This window comes from Rhamphochromis longiceps, linkage group LG20 (genome assembly GCF_057381845.1).
Source record: "Rhamphochromis longiceps isolate RC_006_pf linkage group LG20, R_longiceps_female_GT1.1, whole genome shotgun sequence".
Lineage (NCBI taxonomy): Eukaryota > Metazoa > Chordata > Actinopteri > Cichliformes > Cichlidae > Rhamphochromis > Rhamphochromis longiceps.
In genome coordinates, this window is record NC_140576.1 from 2,650,416 (window position 1) to 2,673,554 (window position 23,139).

The 23,139-nt window shown below is 41.8% G+C and overlaps 1 protein-coding gene across 3 annotated transcripts in view; it reads left to right on the plus strand.

The window, feature by feature from the left end:
• The first annotated feature begins 3,878 nt into the window (after positions 1–3,878).
• The window catches only part of arhgef25a (Rho guanine nucleotide exchange factor (GEF) 25a), a 42,686-nt gene continuing 23,425 nt past the window's right edge, over positions 3,879–23,139 (plus strand). Inside the window, exons 1-2 of one of the 3 annotated variants that reach the window (XM_085392979.1) lie at positions 3,879–4,431; positions 5,358–5,496. In XM_085392979.1, the coding sequence (XP_085249105.1) occupies positions 4,336–4,431; positions 5,358–5,496 (235 nt within the window). In that variant the 5' untranslated portion in view covers positions 3,879–4,335. Of the gene's footprint in view, positions 4,432–5,357; positions 5,497–14,191; positions 14,771–23,139 lie in introns of those variants that run through there. The other 2 variants (XM_085392980.1, XM_085392981.1) reach the window with 2 other exon arrangements.

The window sequence follows — 23,139 nt, forward strand, 5'->3', positions numbered from 1 at the left end:
TTATTTTCTTTCTATTCTGCAAATTCCTGACAGAGTCATTTACTCATCACTGTGAAAGGCAGCCCAACCTCTCCCCAGACACCACATTACCCAGCACAAATCAGCGGTGGAGCAAAAGAAAGAGGCTTGGGACAAAGTGGACTAAGTTTAGCCAGCTTAGTGACTGATTCTAACAACAGCAATGTGCTTAGCTAATATTAGACTGTTGGCAGTCAGTGCAGGACCGTGCATCTGCTATATTAATTCCATTTATCTGCTAAAGACAGAACCACCTCTAATGCTATTTGCCTTAAATCCTCCAGCATCCAGGAAATAGTTAAACATATTTTAAACATATATTTAGATCATGTTATTACAAATGGGAAGATAAGGTGTGGTGGAGTTGCTTTAATTGATGAGTAAGTAAATACATTTTGCATTGACAGAGAGGATTTGTTCAGGGATGTGGGATTCAGACAAGAAATGAAGCTTCATATGGACAGCATCATGGTTGGGAAAAATTAAGGAAATAGGGCAAAATAAAATTATGAAAATATTCCCCCTCCCTGTCGTTGGAATTATATATATATATATATATATATATATATATATATATATATATATAAAGATCTTTTAATGAAATAAAAAGAACAAATATATGTTTGATGGACACATCTGGGTGTGTAGTGTAATATGCTTGTTATTTAGATGCCTTTGGATGTGATGGTATAATTTCTTACTTACGTGATATAGAAAAGCATTGCATCCATGTGATAGGGCGATACGTGGGGTACACTCTGGACAGTTGAGAAGTCAGTTGCGAGACTAACTCAGAGAGACAGACCACCATTTACACTCATATTCACTATAGAATACCAGTTTATGAAAATGCTAAAAAATGGTTATTAGAGTCTGTTATTAAATAAAAAGTCATTGCCAGGCAACTGTGGCTTAGCCCTAAGCAGTTGCTGATGTGTTCATAGTTGGTGAGGGAAGGGAAAATTTTGAGAGATGTTTTTTTATGTGTTCTTTACACAGCCTGTCAGTTTCCTTGAGTTTCTCACACACATTCCTGAGATTTACTCAACTAAGCCCCAATGGTGATGATGTACTCGTGCAATAAAAAATACCAGCATGGCACATAAACCAAACCAGAATGTCAATGACATAATAGCTCATCCAGCTCACGATCCATCACGATTCATGGCTAATCCCCTGTGAAACAACAAATATGACCTTGACCTTGAGCACAGTTTGAGCCATTAGGTGATCATTTTGCGTTGTGTAAGTTTGACCAGTACTTTAGGAGGAGTAGTGATTCTTGTGAATTATAGGCAAGTTTACAGATGAACAGATGCTTTTCTGGTAACTTTCAGTTTGAGACAGACACAATGTTTTTTTTTCTATTTTAATAAAGTTCACAACCAGGTTAGGTATGAGCCATGTATCAGCAAACAATTGTCCAACCTGTTGTTGGTGTAACATTACCAATGTTTCAACTCTAACCAGACAGCAGGGTAAGCTATGGCTGTGAGAGTCAGCCAACATGTAATACACCAGGGATCTGAGACGAAAGGAGGTAAACAAGCATCGGTGTTTGCTAGCTCATTCTGCTGGGACATATTCTTAGCGTATTTTTATTGTGTAATTTTGTGTATTACAGAATGCAATAAGAACATACTGCAGGGATTAATTGGTTTCTCTAACTTTAATCTGAATTATACATTCAGAATAGAGGAATTCATTAAACATTAAAAAGGCACACTAAAATGAGGGGAAGACAATAGAGATGTCTTCCCCTCATGAAACATTTATGCTGCGAAGACCTTTAAAGCTGTCTGTCATGGTGCAACCATGGTCACCTTTGGCCTTGACTATATATGACAAAAACAGGAACACAAGCAGCGCTCTGGCTTAGGAAAGGTAAAAACTCTGAGACATGGATGTTACTTGATATAAAAGCTGAGACTGGTGTATAAAAAAAGAGTTTGGGCCTGGGTGGGTTTCCAGGTGATTAAAAGGTACCTATCTGTTTCATCAGATTAAACTGACACCTAAACCAAGAATTATTCTTTAGATGAGTAGCTGCTATTTTCAGGTTTGGTTATACAACCTTTGAGAGTTTGTGCTTGAGCAGAAAAAAAGTGGAAAAAAGACAAGAACATTAAGAATATAATGCTTTTTATCCAGGCAAGCTGTCTTTAGGACTTTTTATTTTTTAGATAATTTTCGGTCTGTCTGCATTTAGTTGCACAAAATCAAGATCCAGTTTCAAATAGTTGTTTCATTGACCAAGCTGTTCTTTAAACAGAGGTGTACAAGTCAGCATTACATTACTGTTTGCCCCTTGACCTGCTAAATGAGTCAATCAAACAAAGTCATGCAGCTGCAATCCCAGCTGAAAAAGGCTGGTGTCAATACCCGTCCACATAGCTGAACAGATACCCTTCTATGCTATCAGTGCTATCTTATGGAGAATCCATACAGACACGTCAGACACTGTTCTTTCCTCTCATTCCCTTTGAATGAGGTTACATCATCTGTTGATGTACTAAATTATGGATGCTTTACTTGGCTTGTTCTGTTTGCACTAAAATGTTGAGACACCACCCAATCAAAATGTGCCAATACTGCTACTAGCCAATCAGATAGGTTATTAATCAGTTGTTAAAAATACATTTAAAGAGCAGGGGCATTGCTTTTGCAGTTTGAGACGTCCAAATAAAGAAAAACATCTACATGAAAAAAGTTTAGCTTAGCTCATGCTAACTAACAAAACTGTGTTAGCTTGACTTGTGAGTGATTAGTTATTGTTGCTATAACAAACTGGACAAGATATTCCCCAAACTGTTCAGCACTGAAGCAAAACATGTGTATCCTCCCAGCTGCCTGCAGTTGCTGCACATCTGTGAGCCGCTTTGCAACCCACTTCCACCCTAGCTCCTCTTTGTCGCACTCTATTTGATTTATTCAGTCTGATAGAAATATCAACATCAATCACGGCCATTGGTAGTGACACTTGCTCTTTTCTGTATCAGTCCTTTCTCCCTGTCAAACCACCATAAATAAAGTATTTCATTTGGAAATATTATTCCTCTTTTGACAGAAATGATTGTTTATGAACTCTGACCTAAATAACACTAGCTTACATGCTAGCACACTAAACTTGATATTCTTTGTAGCAGTAATGTAAGTCAGGTTCTAATTAAATATAGATCGCTAGAAGCACAGGGAGTACAATACGTGTGTTTTTCTTGGAGGAACACAGCGACTGCTGCAGTGAAAATCTAAGACTGATAGACACTAAAGATAGAATCGCATGGCATTTGAACCTGAAAGTTTGATTAAGTATGCTAGTGTTCTCCAATAAAAGTTAAGAATTTGAAAGACAGACACACTTCTTTATGACAATGTCTCTCTACTTGGTCAGCATTGTCAAAATGTAAATAATGTTGCAAGTCTTCTGATTTTAACAGCTTAAATAATGAGCATCTAAGCAGTTGAAAAAATAAAGTAAGATAAATGTGGAAATGGCGACAGTGTCTCAAATAGTTGAGCTTCGTGGACTGTGTTTTCATACCTTATTTGGGGCTGCCCCACCGCTCAAGGGTTCGCACAGTCTATGTGTCACTGCCTTGGGCTTGAGACTTGGGCAAAAATCAAGAGAGTGTGGAGTTTTACAGGAGTTCAATGAAAGATCAGATTGAAATACTTTGAGCTTAAAAAAAACTACAGGTGCTAACCAAGGAAACAAGGAAAGACAGAAGAGAAACAATGATGAAAGGGGTGAGGTTTGGGGGAGGGGGAGGTGATATTGTATAGCCAATGAAGAACAAGAAAGGAGGATTTCAGGGAGGGTGGTGTGCTCAGCCACTGCGCTCCATTTCAGCATTCAGAAAACATACAAGAAGGCCAACTTCACACTGTCAAACCTCATGATTTAGAAGAACCACAAAGAAGAAGACTGTGGACTTTACAAAAACCTCAGAAGGAGGCTGAAGAAGAAGAAAAATCTGTCTGTTTTTCAGGTTCCTGACAAAACAGTGCAGACTATCAGAGAAGGAAGCTGCACAGACACTTGCAGCCATCTCACCTGTGCGTCCTGGATGTGCTGAGGCTCCTGACCAAGTGCACGCTCCCACACAGACACGAGCCCTCCTCCTGCTCCTCCTTGATCTATTCTTGCGCATGAGGTTTCCTGTGTGTCATGGTAGAAAGAGGTGGGCTCAGCTCCAAACTGCAGCACAGTGCACAGTGAAGGGGCAGAAAACAAGAGCACAGGACAGACACGGGACACGAAGATTGCATCAGAATCAGAGACCAAGCTTGTAGAGTTTTTGTGTGGTGTTCAGGAGAATGAAAGCTCTGCAGAAAAATCAGGGACGCACTGACCAGATGTTAGGAGCCATGGCTGATGTGCTTACTTCCGTGGCCATGCCCAATCAACAGTGGGTGAGTTGTGACTGCTGCCCAGCTGGCTCACTTGAAATCTGTTTGGATATATACTGTCTGTTTATATGAAAGAATAATGCCTTAAATTCAAACTGAACGCACACATGGAGGTGTTTTTCAGGGTTCGTAGAGCACAACATATCCACAAATCCACATTGTACATGCCAAGTTTTTGTGGTTGTGTTTTTTGTTGCTTTTGTTGCTTTGTTGTTCATCGCTATAACCTTTTCATCAACCTAAAATGATCAAGATATAGTGGATAGGGAGAGGAGAGAGTGAGGGGTATGGAAAGTTTGCAAGTCTCCGTTCAGTGCTTTGGAGGAATCTTGGATGTTTCAGTGGAACAGGAAGCTCAGTAGTGTTGATTAAAACATCGAACCATAAACAAAGTCATGCAGGTCTAATGCCTCATTGCAGCCCTGCAAATGTATTCTCCTCCCCCCTTTCTCTTTTTTTTCTCTGCCTGTCCTCTCTTCTGTAGGACAAATTCTGATTTGACAGAAAGAAAAAAGAAAAAAGAAGTTGGAGGGTACCACAGTGACCAGTGAATTCCTTTTTGAAGTTCTGTTTCTCTTAAAAAAATGTTTATCTTGACAGATTATTTCCTTTCCGGCAGATATAGGACATAGCCATAACAGTGAATCTAATCTCCCTCCATCCCTGGACTTAAAGACAGTTTCAAACCTATTTCTGAGAAACGGTTCTCATCCAAGCTCTGTGGCAAAACTAGGGCCTCATTTCCATCACATTCTTGTTCAGTGTGTAATGGAGAAAAGGATGAAAAAGATGCAGGAAACTGGAAAAAAATCAGCCACTGGGATAATGTTCTGTGGTTATGTGACCATAAGTACTCTATACAATCTTGCAGTCACTTCCTCCTTGAGTGCAGGGCTCCACTGCTGACAAATGCATCTCTCTGTGTATAGCTCTCAGAAGGAGGTGAGGTAGACCTCCCATCATGCGAGGAGGAAAAGGGGCCTGTCCAGGGTCAGTGGGAGCCAGAGGGCCTGGACTGGGAGCAGCAGGCCTCTACTACAGAAAATTCAGACCAGAGAGAAAGAACAGGTAAGACCTGAAAGTGCTGCACCGAGTGACCCTAGACCAAACACTGCAGGTCTCACCAAACCAGTCAGAGCTTAGAGGCTCACCGAAACGCAAACTTCCAGCTATGAAACATCTCAGATTTCTGTGAAGTAACGTTTAAGAAACCTTCCTTGTGCACTCCTCAGTCTTTTTTTCTTTTTATGATAAGGTTCATGTGAGCCACTAGCTACTGCCTGTGTTTTTGCTCTCAGTTCACCCTGTTCTTGAATGTTAGCCATCAAAACAGGCCTGGGTCCCATCTGCCATATCTGATGGTGGTCATTAGGCAGTAATAAGCTCAGGAAAGGTATCAGATTGGAGTCACCTGAATGTTGGTGGTTTGCTCTTATTAAACTCCACCCTCTATATCCTCTATTAGCACTGATAACCTTAAATTGCTTTGCTGTAATGTACCATATATGAGTTCGTGAGACAGAAAAAGACTTCTTGTGTGCATGCATATACACAAGCAATACTTTCCAGATGGGGCAAGAAAACATGCTCCACTGCCTGCCCTCCCCTTCTGCCCCATCACTGTTGGTTGAACTTATTTTGATTTTTCTGTGAAAGGCTTGCGTGCGTTGCCATTTTACTTGAGTGGAATGGAACAAAAGGAGCTTTGTTGCTGGATCTGGGTTTGGGTTAGAGGGAGTGTGTGTGTATATATTGGAGGTTTGGTGGTGTGTACCATGTGGCCAGACCACTAACTGTTGTGCAGAGCAGTATATGGCTTACAGAAGGGGTGTGAGTGAGGCCAGAGGAAGCTGTCAGCGATGCTTATCTGTAACGGTCTTACTCAGACAGGGAATGCTATTGAAGTCGATGCAGCCAGAAATTCTTTTTGGTCGGGGCTCAGAATAGCGGAGCGAAAAAAAAAAGAAAAAGTAAGGAAATGCATTATTCAGGGCCATGTAGAATGATGCTGACCGAAAAGGAGATTGTTTATTTCAGCTCCAGACAAGCTCGATTGTTTTTGTGCAGCCCATTTTCCTCTAGATGGAAAATTGGATGGAAAATTAATGAAACACAAGGAAAAAACATCTGAACCAAAACGCCAGACAGACTTCGTCTTAGCCCAGAGAAGGTTTGGCAATACACGTTGTCACTTATTTGAAACATTACGTTTACGTGAATATAATTATACTCGGCTGTAACATGTAAATGAACAAATGTAATTTTCTCACTTTGTGATTTTCGATATCACACTGAATGCTGCTTTATTTTATTTCATTAAGTTGGGGCAGCTTTGTTATTTTGAGGTCTTACCGCAGTATCTTTCTACTTACCTAATATTTATTTTTGTCTGTGTCAGTTATTTTTTGTTGGAGCTGGCAGTACAGAGCCCATGAAATCACAAAGCGTTTACCTTTTTATGGCCTTGACACAAAGCCACATTCATTACTAATAATTTTCTTAAAATGCAATTTAGCAAACTTGGTAACCTCGAAGATAAATACAAATTTTACTTAACATTTTTGTATTATCGTTAAAAACATCAGAAATGTTCAATCTTTATTTATCAGTTGAGAAAAATGAATCAGGTAATTCATCAACGTTATCACTTGAAAGGGTGCTACATAATTCGATTTTTATCCTCAAGATTTTCCATAATTTCTGACCTTCTAAATGTAGGACAGAGGAAAGACGATAGGCCCTTGCTTTCTTCAAAGACATGGTTCGTTGGCTCATAAGGGCCATCTGTTATGTGTTAGAAACGAGATGCCTGCTAGTGGTTTCCCAGGAATCACAGGCCAGTGCCAGCATCCACAAATTCAGATTCCCCCATTTTTTATACAATTCTTAAACATTCCTGTTTTTCTCATTTCCGTGAATTTAGTGACTTTCTTTTTTCCCTCATTTCACCTCGTTGTGTTTGTTTTTTCACCAGTTCAAAGCTATATTTGAGTTTGAATTACATTTTTAAAATTTTGTTTTGAAACAAGGCTGTGTCCACAGCATTGTTATTTTAACCCTGACCTCTCCTTCAGAGCTAGATGTTAGGATTTTGACCTGTACATCTGTCTGTCTGATGAAAAGGGGGCTTCTATAAAGTCAGCTTTACTGTGATATCATAGCATTCTGTTAAAAATATAATTTTTTTCCTTTATTTAACACCATAACTCTGAAACAGAAGGGAAGATTGCAACTTGGCTGATTAACTATAATCAGATTTTTTTTCACAGACGTATAATTCACATCTTTACTCTTGCCAGATAATACAAATATTTCCTTTATTTAAAACACTGATTTCTGATGGAGAGCTGTAAGTGTGTCCATGCACTCTGGGTTTTATAGTTTTGTCCTTTTTTGAGGTAAGATCAAATCTTCACTGAACCAGTAATACAAAGTGCTAAATTTTACCTATAAATGTCTACAAGAAAAGCTCACGTGTACACAACACACCTTGTGTGTCATCATATGTGTCATCAGTGTTGAGGAAGAGCAAGATTTTCAATTGAATTGTGCTAAAAAGCAAAACCATGAAACACATAAGAATTCCTAATGTGTAAAACCAGAGACCAAAACAAAAGAATGGAGAGAAATTCTTTTTTAGTCATCTTAGTTTAGCACAGTGCACCTCACTGGTTCTCAAATTAAACCATTCATATTTTTCCATAAGTTATTATGAGGAGAAATGTGCGGGAAATCCATGGTTTTGTCCATATCTGGTTTTGAGAGAGGCTGGGAGAGTGTGCCATTCAAGGAGTGCTGATCCCCAAGGACCTTGGAACTGAACTGTGTGCGAATGACCTTAAATGGGCAGAGATCAACCTGAAGCTGCATCGTATTGTATAGAGCCCAGAGATCGGAGACATTAGCATTACTTCACATAAGTCAATGACATAATTATTCCTGTTTATTTATAACAAGTCCAGAGTTTTGCCCAGAAGAGATGCATAAATACTGTAGTATAATTTCAATGTATCTCTCATTAATAGAATAAATATAAGTTTAATTGGCAAACTAAAGCCACCTCACCAACACAATTAGTTATACATCTTATGTATACAACCTTCATGTGCAATCTAGAATAGCTTTTGTTATACACTGTATCAGAAATACTACACTCTCCCAGGTTCTATGTAATGACTAAATGTTACCGTGATTTGTTTTTGCACCTAATCCTCTGGTATTTGTTTCAGTTCTTGTAGGGATGATGTTACCTGAACTGTCAGCACTGTCTTCCTGTGAAATAGTGGTGACTGACAGGTATATTATGGAGACATCTATTTCTTGAATTCACAACATCCATCAGCTCACTAAGCTTGCTGTTGCTAAACTAAATATGTTTTGGCCACTTGGGGGCAGTGGAAAAAAATGTGAACACAGCAGCAACATACAGAAAGTTTTTTTTTAACAGTATTTTGGTGATTTTTAAGTGACCCCGAACTGAATAAGTGCATAAGGTGGATATATTTAAAGATTTATATTTTAATATTAGGATATAGAAGTATTTCATTCAGGCTGAACTCTTACTGTAGCAGGGGCACCTTTTGATATTTTTTTCCAGCAGATAATCCCTTGGGTTTGCATTTGTTTAATTAACTTTTTATCCTTTGGGGGGCGTTTTAGATCATACTTAAGCCCCAAACTCAGTCACCAGCAGTCTCAGTGGTAGCATGCTGCTTTTAGAGCAAGGTTTACACTTCAGCTCCAAGGAGATAAAGGCAGAGAGCGATGCTGTGGGTCAGGTGAAGCTGGAAAACTCCAACCTGAAAGCTGGATAGATTTCTGGAAAAATAAGAGCTGGATGGGAAAGGGAGTATATGTTTGTGTAAAGGCAGATCTTTTGCTGTATGTGTGTGAATATTGTGAGACATGGACCTCCTGTCTGTGCAGCCTAGTGCAGAACTGCTGCCTGAGAGCAGCTCTGCTCGATGAGGTACAACAATGGGAGGTACTTAGTGGTACTAGTGAAGTGCACACACACACATGCATGTACAGACAGAGAGAGGCACACCCGTCTGCCTCCCCGGTGTATGCTAGCAGTGCGTAGTTTAGTCTAATTGGACAAAAACAGCATCTCTTTGCAGGGCAGATGAGTTACGAACAGGACAGTTACTTCACAACTTCTGCTCCATGACATCAGCCAAAACAGCCCCAAACCTCCCCCTCATAGTGGCTTGTCCAAAATGCCAGTTTCCCTTAATTGGCACTCAGAAATAGCGAGAGCTTAGGAATAGGGAGGAAAAAATAGAGAGGAAGTAAAGGAGAAAAGGGGAAGGAAAAATTGGTATAAAAGTGAAATGCAGTGAGCATATTTTGGCAGGATTTTAGCAGAGTGATGGGGTGAAGAAAGACTAATGTCAGTGGGGGGTTGGGGGACACATTGTGAATAAGCAACTGCGTATCTGCTGAACTGAGACTTGCTGTATCTATTAGCATGCATGTTTATATCACATGAATTTTCTGTATTTTGCTGTTATTTCTGTAATTTATTGCCACACATTATGAAGGTTTTTACCTCAGCAGGGCGTACAGTGTTTGCAATATATGCATCCCAAGAGTGGCACATGAAATGAGCAGGAAATGTTGTGTATGAGCTGATTTACAACACATTCATAAATCACACTTGATATTCCACTTTGAGCACACACTCTGAAATGCGGCTCACTCTCTCTTTCAGTGGAAACATAATACTCTCTTCCCTGCTTGGCTGCCTGGCTCTACATAAAAATGTCATACCCATCTATTTGCTAGTGTGCTTATCTGCAAACGAGTCCAGTCCAGCGTGAATGTAAATGTATAGATTTCATTCATTCTTACACGTCTCTGAATCTGAACAAGCAGAGGAGTCTTCTGTGTGTGTTTGTGTGTCTGTATGTGGGGAGTAGGAGAAAGAAGTGAGTGAGCAGAGAGGAGAGATAAAAGGAGAGAGATGAATGTGTGTTAATGCATGCCTCACCTCACATCCCCCCTCTCCTCCCTTCAAGCCGAGGGAGGAACATTTTTTCCATATTTCTGTTAACGTTCAAAGCTTTGTGCATTGTCTGCTGGTCCAGTTTTGGTACTCATTTATTACACTCCATTATTGCACGAAGGACACTGCCAGTGTTAAATGTCAGGGCTGATGCACAGAAATAGATGTTAGTTAAAGACCAAAACGAAACATAGCACTCAGTATGCCAAGTACATGTCAGATCTGGTCATTGAGTGTCTAATAATAGTCCAAAGATTTGTTATAATACTGTAAATGAAAACATTTTTTCCTATTTGTCGTGCTTTGAAGCGGCACCACTAAAAGAACGCCTGCAATCAACCTTACGCAACAAGTACAAAAGCACCCCCTCCCCCCCGCTGTGGGACTTGTAGGATCATAATCTGGCAGCTTCTAGCTTAAGAGCATATTAAAAGATTCTCTCATATTCATTAATTTTGAATGTGTCTCCAGAGCGGTTTCTTCTTTGCTCTATAGCTGTTTTTTTGTTAATTGGTAGTGCAGGCAGTATTTGTTCAGTTTGTAACACAGTTTGCTGTCGTCTTTCTTTGCCGTCTTTGTTTTATCTTGTTTCTGTTGCTGTCAAATCAACTGTTTCTCAGCCCATTTTGAGTTGTGCTCCTTCGCTCACACGGTGTTTGGCAGCCATATCAGCATCAGACAAATGGAGACGTTCAGCAGTGCCTTTCAAGAATCCTCTAGCGAATTGCCCTTTCAATCACAGTTGCTTAAAACATCCATTATAAGCAAAGAAACTGAGAGAGCGATGGAGGCTGTGATGGGGAGAGAGAAAGGAAAGCTGTGACCTGTGTGTATCTTTACAGATATGTGGTGAACCACTGTGCTGCCTGAGCCTGGGAATTGATAATGCATAAGTCTGTCTCCAGTCCAGAATTGTATTTTCTATCTGCTTTAGATCCCTCTTCATGTACAGAGTGCTGAAATGCTGCATAGTCAATGCACTGGTTTGAAGTACTCTGTTTGTATGGCTAATGGGTGAGGCAGCCAGGCTTCTCTGTTTACCCTGACAGAAACATCCTGACAGGAGTGTGCCACCACCCTGCCACTGGACAGAAAGATGATGGAGACACAGTTCTGCCAGCTGTTGAAGTGCCTGACGGTGCACCTCAGTGATGCGTGCGCTTGTGTGTGCCTGCATGGTGGTTCAGTGCCAGCTGATACTCAGCCTTCTCTTGTTTCCATTGATGCCCCGTAGAGGAACCTGAGTGGGTGCTGTGATGCTGCCTGTCTTTGTTGCAGTAATCAGGTGGTGATTTCCACACAGTTGGACTGTAGCCTGTGAAAGGATGTGCCCAGGAAAATTGAGATGGGCTCGCACGCTGAGTCATAAGCTTAGCAGCTTCAGGCCTGAGAAAGACTGTTTGTTGATCAAATAGTAATTGTGCCTCAAAATATGTGGCATGTCTTGAAACAAGTTTTATTTTCCTCCCCGCGCTAGTTATATCTCGAGTTGGATGCATTTGCTTTACTTACTGACATTTCAACAGCCTCTGCTTTCACATGCATGGAGAATGAGCCATAATCCAGATGTTAATTGACTTTAATGTGCTTTGATGTAAAGTACACATCTAAATATTGCATGCTTTGTGTACAGCGCTTTGTTAAGAATTGCCCTGTGTAGCTTTCAGGTTGATCAGATTGACTTAGAAAGAAAGGGAAACAATTCTACAGTGTTCCTCCTTTGAATATGCACACTCACAGCTAATGCTACACACAAATGCCCAAATGTGCTCCATGCTCGATCCGATTTAGTCACAGACACATTTACCCAAAGACACATTTGCTCGCAAAAAGATGTGGGTCAAAGATTGCAGCTGCTGCTGAAGATTTTTGGGTAAAAGCACCTCTGAGTGAAACTAAAAATTCTAAAAATGTCACTCATCAGGTTTTGTAAATGCATGTATTAGTTTGATCGGTGTACTTTGAAGAGCATATTTTATTATCCTAGTTGATCGCTTTGGTGATTATGTCTAAATATACTCATTTGCCACTTTATTAGGTCTAAGTTGTAGGTCTCGTACTAGGTTGGACTCACTTTTTTCTTCAAAATTGCCTTAATTCTTCATATCATAGATTCAAAAGGTGCTGAAAACATGTTAGCATTCTTCTGATTTGTCAGTTGCACATTCATAATGTAAAACACTGTATCCATCCAGAAACCAGTTTGAGATGATCTGAGCTTTGTGACGTGACACGCTATCCTGCTAGATGCAGCCATGGTCATGGTCATGATCATCAGCAATATCCATGTAGGCTGTGGCTTCTAAATAATGCTCAGTTGGTACTAAGGGGAACAAAGTATGACAAAACCCCATTCCCCACCACTCGCAGTAGCCTGAACCATTGATACAAAGCAGTATCCAGAGCAATGCTTTCATGTTGTGCATGCCAGATTTTGTCTCCTGCCATCTGAATGTTGCAGGAAAATTTGAGACTCATCAGGCCAGATACCAGTTTTCCAATCTCCTGTTGTGCAATTTTGGAAAGCCAGTGTGAATTGTAGCCTCAGCTTTGTGCTCTTGGCTGTCAGGGCTGGCCCTCTGTGTGGTCCTCTGCTGCTCTTCTGTATTTACTGTTGCCTTTCTATTAGCTTGAAGCAGTCTGGCCGTTCTCCTCTGACCTCTGGCTTCAAAACAGCATTATGACCCAGAGAGCTGCTGCTCACTGCGCATTTTTTCTTTTTTGGGCTTTAAACACTCGAGATGGTTATAAACAAACATCCCAGCAGATCAGCAGTTTCAGAAATACTCAGACCAGCCTGTCTAAGTATTTCTGATACTAAGTTTGAACCTCAGGATGTTATCTTGATCACGTCTACATGCCTAAATACACTGAGCTGCTGCCATTTGATTGGCTGATTAGATATTTGAGGTTGAACAGGTATACCTCACAAAGTGGGTGTTTATCACAAGATGAAGTTACACTATATGGTGATAACATGGTGTAACTATATTACAGTGCAAAGCCCAATTCCCTTACGGGGGGCAACTTTGTCACTGATACAAAACTGCTTTATTCCACGAGCTTCTTTGGTTAGACTGTCCCACTGTGTACTTCAGAACAGGAAATTATCAGCCCAAATGATTGATGGTACACACACACACGCACGCACACACATCAAGAATGCCAACATTGTGAAATATGAGACCGCCTGTTCCCTCCATGGAAACACACTTTGCGAGCTCTGTGATCATAAATGAGCGCAGAAGTCAATATTGGAGCTGTCCCAGCCAGAAAAGCCCACTCTGAGCCACAAGCCCACGAAGAAACATTCCTAAACTGTCAGAAAGAGTCTGATACTGGCTGGACAATGCATGACACCTTCAGCATAACATGGCCATTCTGCTGTAAATAGCACCGTGTATCACTGCAGACCTGGGTGTTACTATTTCAACAGCCAGCTCCGAGCAGACACAAGAGAGCGTGTCATTTCATCTGATCTCGGAGTTGGCTATGTGAGAGCCCCTTTAAGCATTACTTACGCTAAAATGAGACTCAACCATGTAGAAAAGAGGATAACAGACAAGATGGGGGGCAGCAGACGAGAGAGGAAACAGAAGGGAGCAGAGGAAAAAAACAGCTGAGAGGGGGGAAGAGAGAAAACTATGGGAGTGGGAAAGCTATCCTGGAATAGCCAGCAACTAGAGCTACAGACTCCACCCTTCTCACCCCTCCCCTTACTCTCTCTCGTTCCCTTTCCCTTGCAATCGCTCTCTCTCCCCCCCTCTCTCTGAAGCAGTCTCCCAGTGTGTCATTTGACCAGGCAGTTCACAGAGGCGAGAGCTCAGCACCAAAAAGAAAGCAGTGGGAAAAAAGAGACAGAGACAGAAGGAACACGTTCAGCGTAACGATAAGCTTGCTGGAATGTTTCTCTCACTGCTTATCATCAGATGCAAAGCCCTGTGAGTGCGGATTTCTTCTTGGCTTATTGCTTTTGGGGACTCTTACACTTGGTTTCTTGGATATGGGTTTTAACTCTGCGTACAGTCAGCTGAAGAGGAGGATCAACTGACACCTTTTTGGGGGATTTACACTTTTTGAGGAGTAAACCTCTACTTGTGTGAGGGTGACGAAGAGAGACCAAGAAAAGAGAAGGAAAGGGGAGATAGATAGATAGAGAGAGAGAAAGAGAGCTAGAGAGAGAGAAAGAGTGCCCGGGCCATGCCCACCTCAGCTCATGGTTCAACAGCATGAAAGGGGGCCACCATCACCATCGCCACCACAGGGGCTGTGGCTGCCAACACTTGTTCCGTAAAGTCCTGGCCAAGTGTGGCTGCTGCTATGCACGAGTCAGAGGTCAGTGTCACACACAAATGCACATACACACAGAACGCCTAAAGAAATTTGATCTTTAATATCTGATTATCTGATTTTCCTGGCTTTGAGGTTGGAATTGTGCTTTAAAAACTGCTTTTGTGATCCTGTTTGTTGTGTATGTGCACGTTTGTGTGTGTGCGAGTGTGTGTGTGTGCAGTTTCTCTTGATCATTCCACTGCTCCTAATCTCCTTCTCCAATATATTATCTGAGATGTCCACCCATGTCTCTCTTATCTCTTCTCTCTTTTCTGCGAGCATATGTGAACAGTTTAAATGTAAGCCTTGGCCCCCTGCCCTGATCCCTACACCTCCAGCTAAAGCAACAGATGTACACACACACACACACACACACACACACACACACACACACACACACACACACACACACACACACACACACACACACACGCATGCACGCACACATGCACGCACAAACTTCAGAGCAAGTGAAAAAAGTTCTACAGAGCACAGCACAGTGAGGAACCGGAAGGAGGACATGGATCATGCATTCTTCCAGTAAGGATAGAGAAGAGGGAAAGAGCCTGCATGTGATTTGGAAGGTGACTGTCCTCATCATGACGAGTTCATGTCACTCAGTTATGTGCAGCACGTGGATGAATGAATCGCGCGGGGGGTCGGGGGTTGGGGTGGCTGTGCTACGCTGAAACATTCCTCGACCCAAAACAGTGGGGAGCAGAAGAAAACGACAACAATCCCCAGCAGCACCCCTGTCACTGTCTTCCCCTCCGTTTGCAGTAATGACGTGCAACATAAATAGCAGCGGTCCACCAGAGTAGTGTTGAGTTAAAGCAGCAGGTGGCATGATATGTAATAACAACAAAGTCAGATGAGCAGGCACAGTCGTCCATAGGCAGCCGTGGTTGTTTGTAGTTTATACAAAACTCAGGACTCGGTGTAACCTTGAGCTTAGAGCAGGAAAAAAAATCGTCTTAATGTTCCTACCTCTTTTGGTCTTTCTTCTCTGTTCGTTTTGCCATCTTGTACACATGCATGACCTCTGCCACTGTGGCTCCAAGGCAAAGTTAAAACAACAGCGGTGTCTAATAGCAGTGTACGATTTTATGCTGTGGTGGCACGCTGTGCGTTTGTTCCCTTTTACAAGCGTACATCAAAGTTGTAAACAGTGGACATACCCTTTGAAGTTCAGTACTTAGCAGGGGGGGCTTTCATAAAGTAGATTTTCATATTGCTGGCAAGCATGTTGAATGCATACCTTAGATTCCTTCAGTTTAATCTCTTATGTAATAGATATTCTCCTTTTCCATCGCCTGCAGCTCCCTTCTGCATCTCTACCATGTTATCATAGCAAATACACACACACTTAGATCAAAATATATAAACATGTGGGGGACTGGAGGAATGAAACATTTCAGGCTATTAAAAGAACTCTCAATAAGCCTATAGCAAGAACATTATCCCAACAGTCAGGATTTCCTTAAATATATATTTTATTTTATATATTTTTTAGTGTATTGGCAGGGATGGCGGGGGGGGGTACTTTGGTCCACTATGAAAAGATGAGATTTTAAATTTTTATTTTGCAAGCTGAACAAGAGAAATATGAGCACTCTATCCTGTCTGTAAAAGCCATGTGTGCTCTATAAAACCTCCTCATAGAAGAAAGCACATTTTTCATGTTGCGGCTGCCTTTTGTGCTCACATACTGTACTGCTCTCTCCATTAATCTGCACAGCAGTTTCTCTGATTAAAACATGGGGGTCCAGGGTCAGTTGTAGACTTTTATATTATTGAAAAACTGTTTCTCTCTCTGTCTATAAAAAACCTGATATTATTCAATTCTTTCCTTTCTTTATAATTGTATCTCATACTTTTGTGAGATATCACATATCTGACTTTCCCATTGTTTTTACTGTGGCGTCTACAAGACAAATACTGAATAATGCAGACTTTTTTCCGTTCTTCTCCCAAGACATTGTTGTTTCAGGTGAGGCACGTAACTGTATCAATTACCATCTATTTGTCTAAAGCATACATTTTTTCAAAAAAGGCCCAAAGTGGTGCCTGCACTGTCTTAGCTGAGATAATCAGAGCGGCAGCTTACTATTAGCTCCCACATCCCTAACTCTGATATCAATAGCAACAAAAGAATTTCCTCTTTGTTGTCATTTTTTAAAATCATGACAGGCCGTCTTTGCTCTATTGTCTTGGACACAACTGTTTACGATGCATTTCCATCATTCATTGATTCCAAATAAAAAAAAAAAGCCTGATGACTGACTTAAGAGGAAACTATCATGTGCGGTGTGATTCATTCCCCTACTTAGGCGTAATGGCACTTACTTGCAGGCCGGGTGATCACATGCACTATGCTATTATGTCACACCATATGTGTTCCTAGTGGATGCCTATCGCTTAGACCAGCATACTCACACTTGACTTTTCAATGGGTAAGCTAAAATAAGTTCAGCTGCTCACAGACTAAATGAGTCGCACGGGACAGTCTTTAATTCTGAATCTGACCCGTTTGCTTATATGCAGAAAGAGACTGCAGCTGAATCAATGTGGCATCATGCTGGCTACCCTGCCGGACTTTTTTCACATCTTAATCAATATCCAGTGACACGAGTGCAGGGGTCCTTATTAAGTTAAGAATGTGTGAATGGGTGTTATTTGCACTGTGTGTGGATTTGTGTTTATCGCAATACCGACGAGAACTAGAAGGTAGGAAGAGTTGGAGGAAATGTCTGACAGAAGAGCTGGGATTATTGATCTGGGCACTACTCATCGAGATGGAGAGGGCAGGAAGATGGACAGGTGGGGAGATGGGTTTAATGAAAGAGAAAGGCATGTATCATTTTAGCTCTGATACCAGCGGTAGTCTGCACAGCGCATTAGCAGATTGGCTTCCAGAGGGCCATTAGTGGGGCCTGCTTCCCAGCAAAGACTGTTGACAAACCATTTGAAAACAGATGGTATGCTTTGTCTTATATTGTCCACGGTGAGCTGAATTCACAGCCCAGACGGCATAAAAGCAGGTAACCTAATTATTTATCAAATGATTTATCTGAACAGAGAGTTTGGGGAAATATTTTGTAATATGTAAAGGAGAGGTGGAATGGACAAGGCCCTGACTGCAAACGTCTGTTCACGCCTTTTTGAGCGAACTTTCAAATCTTGCAATCAGAGGAAGGAGTTCACATGCTGTAAAGACTACTGATGATGGAACCATCAATGTTCTCCTCACACACACACACACACACACACACACACACACACACACACACACACACACACACACACACACACACACACACACACACACTGATAATGTTAGGAATTACACCCATGCAATTTGAGCTAACACGTCTTATCTTTTCTGTGGCACAGCCTCCCACACATCTAATGCTATTTGGGATGCACCCTCAAGTAAATCTAGCACACATACGTGCAGACTGTCAGACAGTAACCAAACAAAGATAAGGATGGAGCAGAGTTAAGATCACACTTAAAGGCAGATACTGTAATAGGCAGACCATATGGGAAAGAGTACTTTTTATACACATTTATATATCTCAGTTATTCAGTGGTTTCTTTTTCCGCATTGTTCCCGGACTCGTTCCCGGTTCCCACTCCGGGTCGGGGATGAGTTCCTGCCCCAAGTGGAGGAGTTCAAGTATCTCGGAGTCTTGTTTGCGAGTGATGGGAGAAGGGAGCCGGAGATCGACAGACGGATTGGGGCTGCAGCTGCAGTAATGTGGACGCTGCACCGGTCCGTCGTGGTGAAGAGGGAGCTGAGTGTAAAAGCGAAGCTCTCAATTTACCGGTCGATCTACGTCCCTACCCTCACCTATGGCCACGAGCTGTGGGTAGTGACCGAAAGAACGAGATCGTGGATACAAGCGGCATATGAGCTTCCTCTGAAGGGTGGCTGGCCTCTCCCTTAGAGATAGGGTGAGAAGTTCGGCCATCCGGGAGGGGCTCAGAGTAGAGCAGCTGCTGCTCCACATCGAAAGGAGCCAGCTGAGGTGGTTCGGGCATCTGACAAGGATGCCTCCTGGGCGCCTCCTGGGTGAGGTGTTCCGGGCATGTCCCACCGGGAGGAGGCCCCGGGGCAGACCCAGGGCACGCTGGAGAGATTATATCTCTCGGCTGGCCTGGGAACGCCTTGGTGTTCCCCCGGATAAGCTGGAGGAGGTGGCTGGGGAGAGGGAGGTCTGGGCCTCTCTGCTTAGGCTGCTGCCCCCGCGACCCGGCCTCGGATAAAGCGGAAGAAGATGGATGGATGGATGGATGGTTTCTTTTTCATTAACATATTCCTCACCTGCTTTGTTCCACAACTGAGGCAACAAGCAGTTTTACCTGTGTGTGAGAGGGTTAAGGTCACATGGCAGCAGTCAGGGTAGGGCAACAACAACAGCAATAATAAAACTGTTTCCATCTATGGATCTGTCTGTGTCTCCATAAGTATGTTTGTCTTTCTGCTGCTGTCACTTATCTCTTTGTGTTCCTTTTCTTTAATGATCCTCCAAAGAAGGAAAAGGGTCGGCGTTGTCTTGCATATGCATCTATATGTGTTCCCTTTGCATCTGAGAGCGTGTCTATTTGTGAGTGTTGGGGGCTGGTGTTGACTCATGCATGCAGTGTGTTAGGACAAGAATCCCCCACAGCAATGACACATACGCTCACACACACAGACACACACATATATTTACATGGTTGAACGGCAAAGACAGGGCGAACGAAACCAAAGACAACCATTAAAAAAACAAAAAAACACCCCAAAACATACACTGATATATATGTAAGTTTAAATTAGCTTCAAATTGAAAAAATGATTAGCATCAAAGGCCTTTGGGGCAACTTGCATCATCTGTATCGCTGCCACGGTTCTGCATTCAGCCGTAGTAAACAGTTGCTGCGCATTCAAGCCATCGAGAAAATAAGAAGCAAAAACTCACAATAATCTCACGTGACAGGCAGCGATTAAAATTTAGCTGCTCCACAATGTTCGGCATCAACACGCAGCTCGTAAAATAGAATAAATCACCGAACATTTATTTTTGTCCCTTCACAGATTAGTCAGAGTGCACGATGTGCTGCAGACCTCGAGGTGGTTGGGTTCAGTGTCTTGCTCAAGAACACGCGCTTGCACATTTCATCAGTTTGGCCGCCGTCAGACAAGAACTTGATCCCCGCAGCGAACCTGGGACCCCGCGATGTACGAATACATTTTGATAACAAGTTGAGAGTGCTTTTGACAGAAAGCAGCACTGCTGGCAAATGCGGGGGGGCGGGGGGACCAGTGTGTCTTTTTATGTCTCAGCTAGAGAAACTTAGTTGTCATCAGCTTATAAGGCAGACTTCAGACATTATGGAAAAAGCAACAAAAATAGCTGAAATTGAAGGTATGCTAGACTGCCGTGGCTCAGCTCTGTGTTCAGCACTCTGAGATATTTTTAAACTTTGCACCCCAGCCCACCCTCCACCTCGTCATCTCTTCTTGCCCTCCCACCAAACCCCCAGCCTCCTTCCCAGCCGATCTCCACCATATTGTTTCTCTGTTGCAAAAGCGAAGCTCCCCAGCTGGATGAAGAAATCAGCCAGCCTGAATTTGGGCTGAATGTTGCGTGATCTGCTGGCTTGGAATATGAAGACCAAGTGGAGCTTTAAGATCACTCCTGGGGCGTTCTCATTTTCTCCCTCCTCCTGCTTCTCTTCTTCATTTCTCTCCTCTCCTTCAACTCCCGCTCTTTATTAATTATTTTATTATCTATGCCCTTTCTCCTTTAAAACAAACACACATTTATATATGGTTAATGTATTTTTACCACGTCCCTTTCTTTCACAGTTCATTGTCATTTCCTTTTTGCTCTACTAAACTGCCTTGCCCTGACATATTTGCAAGGCTCCCACAGTCTTTCCTTCCCTTTTTTCTCTTCCTTAGGACTCTGTTTGTAAATGTGCAGAGGAGAAGAATGAGGGAACAAATTATGAAACACAGGAGTGCATTCCATACCTTGTTTAGAAAGAATTCTCCAACAGTGCAGAGGGGGAGAGGAGCGACTTCCCCCCCGTGATTCTACCCCCACTTTCAGTCCATATGGCTCTTTTTATACCTGCCTCCTTTTGGGGGGGGGGGGGGCTATAATGTTTGCTCTTGCTTTTCTAATACTCAGCTCTTGCTTTCATGGAGTTTTACTCCTTCTTTTTTTCAAAACAGCAGCCGCAGTATAAAGACTTGTGAGTGGTGTGAAAAAAGTTTCAACTTTTGACTCTTTTCATTTGGCGAGATTGGAACATGCTTGCTGTAAGTCTTAGCGACAGGTTGACTGCAATGATTGCTGTCGTGTCCCCTCTGGCTGTCAGAGTGGAGAGATTTTGGCTGCTCTGTTCTGCAGTTCTCTCCAGAGAATACTTCACAGAGGCCTCAGTGAGAAACTTTCCAAAACGGTGCACAAGGCAAGGCAACACAGGAGCTGAGCATCTTACTTACCTTGTGTTTAATCAAATTTACTGTTGGGACTGTAGTTCCTCGCAGCCTGGGATCAGCTTATAGAGCATTATTGTTTGGTTCACTTCTAACCTAAATTTGCCATCATGTTTGTCTCTGCGCCTCACTAGAGGATAGTTCTGCGAGTTCATGGTTTATCAGTTGCACAAGAGTCTCTGGGGTATCTTAAAGGGACAGTTCACACCAAAATTTAATTTAAATGTTTTCTTTTGCCCGTTTTGGCGTCAGTTGACCAGTTATAGAAGTGTTGATTGTAGCGATGTCTGTCATCTGTACAGTATAATTTTTTTTTTTTTTTTTACTATTTAATTTGTAAAAATGTGTATACACACACACACACACACACACACACACACACACACACACACACACACACACACACACACACACACACACACACGTAGGAAAATATTTAGTATACACATCCAGAAATGCATACACTATTATATATTGTACATATATTTATTAGTTTCAGGTTGGCCATTCTTGTATTTTGCTCGTTTGTGTTGTTGTGTTTGCACATCTCTGTTGCTTGTGGGGCTCGCACACAAGAATTTCACTCGCATGTGCTGTGCCAGTGTGCCTGCACATGTGATGTGACAATAAAAGTGATTTGATTTGATTTGATTTGATTTGATAATGGAAATTATGTTTTCATACGTTTAAAAAGCTGACCTGCTTAGTCAATAAAAAAAAATGCACGAACATTGTTTTGAGCACTCTAATGGCAGCTATTATCCATCTACTGAATCGTACCTGGGCCATGTCACTCTGCACAAAGAAGCACATCTGCAAAGAGGATTGTGTTAGGCACAATGGGACAAGATATGATTATTGCTGTTGTGATGCTAGCTACCTGCACACTTTGCAGTTTCTATATGAAAGCGCTCACAGCAGGGTTGGTGCATTTTTTGTGCTGAATTGCTGCTGATTTTTTCCAAATAATTATTTGTCACTTTGATTTAGTTCCAATATAGCTGACAGCAGGCAGTTATGTCAAAACAAGTTTACATCAAAACAACCTAGATGCATGAATAATTCTACAGAATGTAGAAAATATAAGCAAAAATAATTTGGAGGTGAACTGTCCCTTTAAGCATTTGTAAATCCCAATGAATTCTGGGCAAAATAGAGTTCTTTTCAAACTAATAAACAAACTTGTATGTTTTTACTGGGAATCCACAGCTAAGAAAAGCAAAAGATACAAGCAAATACTTCCATAAAGTTTTTGCATTGTTAAATAAGCTTTCCCCCGTGTTTCTGCCTTCTACACTGGACTGGAGAAGACAGCAAACCAAAAATTGACCTGTTTCCTTCTTATCGGCCTGCAACACTCTGATTGTCAGTCAGGCACCACTGATTGTTACTATAGACACAGCTTTCTGTTCATAGCCTGCAGCCAATACGTAAGGATTAAAGCCACATTGGTGGACTCAAGAGAAAAACAATTTTAAAAAATGTAAAAACATCCTAATGTGTATTTAATAACCCCCCAAATCTTTAGAATAAGTTTTTATTTATGTGCAAAATTCACATTGTAGCAGCCAAACTAAGACTACTGTAGCTGTTACTTTATAAATGCCAAATTTAGAAACATTTGAGTGTCTGAGTGTGACTTTAAAGATTTGCTTTTGCCGTAACAATCTAATTACACTAGCTAATAGTTCACAGTATTATATATATTTGGCAGTATACTCAACACTTGCACATTTTCTATTGCTTTACTTAATGTTAATTATTCAGTTTCGTTAACCTATAGGAAAACTGTCCACCTGATGGATTTGGCACAGGTGGAACTGTGCCTCGGGTCGCCCTCAAACACTTAAATGGATTTTGTGTATTCATAAGATGCCCT